Source organism: Littorina saxatilis, unplaced genomic scaffold, assembly GCF_037325665.1.
Source record: "Littorina saxatilis isolate snail1 unplaced genomic scaffold, US_GU_Lsax_2.0 scaffold_339, whole genome shotgun sequence".
NCBI classification, from domain to species: domain Eukaryota; kingdom Metazoa; phylum Mollusca; class Gastropoda; order Littorinimorpha; family Littorinidae; genus Littorina; species Littorina saxatilis.
Window position 1 is genome coordinate 29,969 of NW_027128496.1, and position 5,024 is coordinate 34,992.

General features: G+C 45.3%; 1 protein-coding gene across 1 annotated transcript; it reads right to left on the reverse strand.

The window, feature by feature from the left end:
- Positions 1 to 1,111: 1,111 nt before the first annotated feature.
- Positions 1,112 to 4,053, reverse strand: LOC138956859 (uncharacterized). The gene has a single exon (XM_070328083.1). The coding sequence runs from the start codon at positions 3,980 to 3,982 to the stop codon at positions 1,112 to 1,114; it is 2,871 nt and encodes a 956-aa protein (XP_070184184.1). The 5' UTR covers positions 3,983 to 4,053.
- Positions 4,054 to 5,024: the final 971 nt, after the last annotated feature.

The following is a 5,024-nucleotide window of genomic DNA, read 5'->3' on the forward strand; positions in this document are numbered from 1 at the left end:
CCTTTTAACTTAATTGAACGATAGACAGACTCAAAGGTATCGACAGAAAGAATAAACACTGGAAGCAACTGGACAAACACAACTACAATGAGTGATAACCGGCTTTAATTTTGGTTACTCATCTTCATGCATCGACGTACTCGGCACTACAGGTCAAGGATCAGGTGTGAGAGGTTTGATCTTGCCGAAATGAGCGACTGTAAGCTCTCGGAGTGTTTATACACGGCGTCGGTGATGAAGATGATGTCTTTAAAGTTTAATGTCTTGACGATGAGTTCAACGGTGATGATGATGTCCTTGATGATGTGACGAACGATGTTGAGGATGCCCTTGATGTCTTCGACGATGAGGTGAATGACGATGATGATGCCCTGGATATCTCGGCGATGGGGTGAACGGTGATATCAGTTCTTTATCACGGTTCCATCTCTCTCAGTTGGCGTCCGATTCACCTCCAGTTTGCATCTACACGAGCATCTAACCAGCATCTAAACCTGCATAATTCAGGTTTGTGATGAAATATAACTCCCGAAAAAAAAACTTGATTGTTCTCCAAAATGGAACGTGAAATCAACTGATCTTGGTGAATGGACTCAAAGTAAACTCTACGCTACGAATATAGGCCTTCGCACGTGTCTCAAAACAATTCAATAAAACAACTCTTCCATACATCTTTTAACGCGAAGTACAAAAGACAAATATCTCAAGTCTTTATTGATAGAAATCATCGTATGAATTTGCAAATCTAATAATCTTTCATACGGTGTAGGCGTAGAGATCTATCATAACCATTTCCAACCTCGTGTTTTTCTCTGTGTCATTCTTCCTTTTTGACGTCACGCTTTTGACGTCATCTCTCTTTACGGCGTTCCGTCTCGCAAGGAAATGACTTAAGGGTGTCACCCATGGAAATAAAATCCAATGTTACTATAATGCGTAACACACGCCCTTGGAAAGGAAGATTTTACATAATCTATGAACATGCATAATAGTTACATTAATACTATATGTGTATAACATTCTACTAATTGTTTCCGTGGATCTATGATCAGAATTCCCTTCACAATCAGGTAGTATCTCTGAGTTGTGACGACCATTGCCATGGTCTCCCTCAGTTCATGGTAGCACGGCTGAGGTAGTCTGCTCCAATGTTGTCTTTGCCGGGAATGATCTTCACGGTGAAGACGTACGGTTGAAGTTGCAGTGCCCAGCGCATCAGTCTGGCATTGGTTGGTTTCATCCGCTGTAGATACTGAAGAGGTTGATGGTCCGTCTCCAGTATGAAATGTCTTCCGTAGAGATAACGCTCAAATTTCTGGATTCCCCAGACGGTCGCTAAGCATTCTTTCTCTACGGTGGCATATTTCTGTTCTGTGATTGGTTCAGCGTCGTTCTCGATGACTTTATTTGCTTCCCTGAAATCATTGCAGAAACGCACTGCTTTACCTTGTGCTTTCTTCACGATCACTATCGGAGCGTTGTAGGGTGAAGTGGCTGGTTCGATAACCTTCAAATCCAACGTCTCTTTCACTTCACGTTCCACCACGTCCACTAACGCATGAGGTATGGGTCGTGGTTTCACGTACACAGGTCGATCATCAATCATCCTGATGTTGCAGATTTCTAGAGTCGTAGCTTTTGGTACATCAGTCAACGATGCGCTGAATTCTGTACATGCGTCTCTGACTTCACGTTGTTGTCTTGCCGTCAATGTGTCAGCTACATGTACATCTTTCTCATTCTCGGTACGTTTTGTAGACGGAATGATCATGCTGGGATCAGGTCCCATGTTGGCGAATATTTCGTCATCTTGTTCTTCCAGATCTTCGACGACTATCGCGCTCTGTTCCACCACTTCTTCTGGAAGTTTCTCTGGTTCAGCGATCATTTCTCGTTCATGGTACTCTCGCAAAAGGTTGATGTGATAGACACGAGTTTGGCGACCCACTTTGATCTTGTAATCAAATGAGTTGATCTGCTCCTCGATCACGTATGGTCCCTTCCATGCAAGTTCTAGCTTGTTGTGTTTCGTTGGCAGTAGAAGCAAAACTCTGGTGCCGACAATGAGTTCTCTCTTCTTCGTCTTCTTGTCGTAGAAGTGAGCTTGTCGTATTGCTGACTTGGCGAGATGGTCGCGGGCGATCTTGCACGTTTCTTCAATGCGATTTCGCAGATCAATAACATGTTCAGCCGTCGTGCGTATCTCGTCGTTGCTTTCTTCTTCCGTCCACAGTTGACGCAATACTTGCATTGGTCCACGCACTGTCCGCCCATACAGAAGTTCGAAAGGAGAAAATCCAAGTGAATCTTGGGGAACTTCTCGGTATGCGAACAGTAGTGCTGGCAAGTACTGGTCCCACTTGGTCGGTTGTTCAAAAGTCATCTTCTTGAGCATCGCTTTCAAAGTTCCATTGAAACGTTCTACAACACCATTGCATTGAGGATGCCAAGGTGAAGTTGTCAATCCCTTGATTGCGAGCAGTTGGTTGACTTGAGTCATCAACTCGCTGGTGAACTGCGCTCCGTTGTCGGTCAATACTTCTTCTGGAAGTCCCAATCTTGTCCAGAATGTCCATAGCGCGTCAGCCACGGTTTCTGCCTTTATGTCTTTGAGAGCAACAGCTTCAGGATATCTGGTCGCGAAATCCACCATCACTAGGATATACTGCTTCTTTGTCTCAGACATGGGTTTGATTGGTCCTACTATGTCAACGGCTACACGCTTGAACGGAGTTTCAATCAGAGGCATCTTTCCCAGAGGTACCTTCCTCGTCCGTCCTTTTGGCATAGTACGTTGGCACACGTCACAAGAACTGCAGTAGCGTTTGATGTCACCCACGATCCCCGGCCAAAAAAAATCTTGCCAAATCCGTTCTCTTGATTTCTTCTGTCCGAGATGGCCCGACATCGCCGTATCGTGTCCGGTGGACAATACCTTCGCTCGCATCTTGTGAGGTACTACTACTTGTCGGTGGTCCTTTCCTTGCTTGTCACTGTATTGGCGATATAACACGTCCTTGTCATAGATGAACTGTACTCGCCCTCGAGTTTCATTCGTTCGTGCCAACACATGTAATTTCTCAAGGCTTTTGTCGTCTTGCTGTTCTCTCTTTAAATCAGCAACGGTGAAGATCTTTCCTTCCATAGGAAAACTGGGAATTGACGCATTCCCCTCCTCTTCACGTTTTTCTTGTCCTCGGGTAACGGCTGTTGCAGTGGTTTCAGGGATTACGGTCTCACGGACTGGATATACAGGTGTCTCGATTTTCTCCGATCCTACACCCATCGAGTTTCCAATCAACACAGGATGGACAGGATTCTCCATGACGCTAACTTCGGTTTCTCCCACGAAGTACGGCGTGTCCATGTAAACGTGTGCGACTGATAGTTTCTCTTTTACTGATTTCTTCGCCAAAGACGTTTCTTTTGTGCGCGTAGTAATCTTGCTAGCTGGTACTAGTTTGGAATCAACAATCGTAGAGGTGCTTCCGGTGTCGCGGAAAGCAGTGACTACCTGGCCTTCAACTACGATTTGGGACAGTTTGGTGAATTTCTTGTGAACACATTTGTCGCACAGTTGATCATGTGTCGCATTCCCCTCGACGTCATTCTCGTCTTGAAATGCGGCACTGGCTGATTCATCTTTCGGAGGCTGGCGACAATCCTTCTTGAAATGGCCCAATTTTCCACATCTGAAACATTTGACGCTGGTTCTGCTTTTATTTCCTTCGTCCTTGTCCTTGTTTGTGGAATTCGTCCCGTGTGTTGCCTTGTGTCCTCTCTCTTCAGGTTTCTTCCCATGTCTACGGCTTTCTTTGGGTCGGTTTTCTTCGTAGAGAGTTACGGTGTCGATCACGTCATCAATGCTGTTTGGTTTTCTATCCTTCACGTACGTGACGAGTTCAGTAGGCATGCTTTCATACACTTGTTCCGTCAGTATGAGGTCTTTGAAATCATCGAAACTTTCTCCGATATTGGACATTTCAACCCAGCGATCGAGGAACAAAGAAATCTGAGTAATGAACTCTTTGTACGAGTCAGCGTTTCCTTTCCGTGTGTTTCTGAATCTTTGTCTGTATGTTTCTGCGGTAATCTGAAATCTTTCCAGCAAAGTCTTTCTGAGCAATGCGTAGTCGCGTGCATCAGCGACTTTCATCTTGGTGTAAGCAGTGCGTGCTTTACCTTTTAGCAGTGCGGACAAACGTACAGACCAAGTGTTAGGGTCCCAGTGTGATGCTTCAGCATGACGTTCAAATTGTAGAAGAAACGCTTCTACATCGTCTTTGTCTTCGAGGAATGGTAACTTTGGTTGGTAGTTATCGGTATCGCGAGGTCTATGATTTCTGTGATTGTTATTGTTCTGATTTCCTTCTTCTTCATCGCCTCCGCGATCGCGTGAGTTTGTTGCGCGAGCTAATTCGACCTGAATCCTCAACTCCTCGAGTCGAGTTTGTTGCTCGCGTTCTTCTCTTTCACGTTCAACACGGTCGGCACGTTCACGTTCACGTTCAGCGTCGGCGCGTTTACGTTCAGCATCGGCAATTTCCGCACGTTCAGCACGTTCACGTGCACGCTCCGCACGCTCACCATTCTCACGCTCACATTCCAGAACAAAATCACGCAGCTCAGATCCCTCCAAACCAAGTAACTTCCCTTTATCCATCAAAATCCTCGTCGCTTCCAGGGCTGCATCCACTGAAGTAGCCATCTTACCTGTCTGGCTTTCTACGTCAGTCTCACCACACGCCTTCACTCCAAATTTGAGGACGTGCGAAGTTTCTATATCGGGTACTGTGCATGGAATTTATCTCATCACAGACTATCTCGAACCTACTTCGCATTTATGGAAAAAATCAGTTATTCCAAACTGTAACTGAACAATGTTACTGTCAACTCGTAAACATTCGTTCTGTGACCTAGAGTGGTCAATACAACTGCGGCTCGACTCCCAGTATTATCACTCTAGTCTATCACCATACGTAATCCAACGTATATAAAGATCCCACGGTTTCTATCTAGAAAAT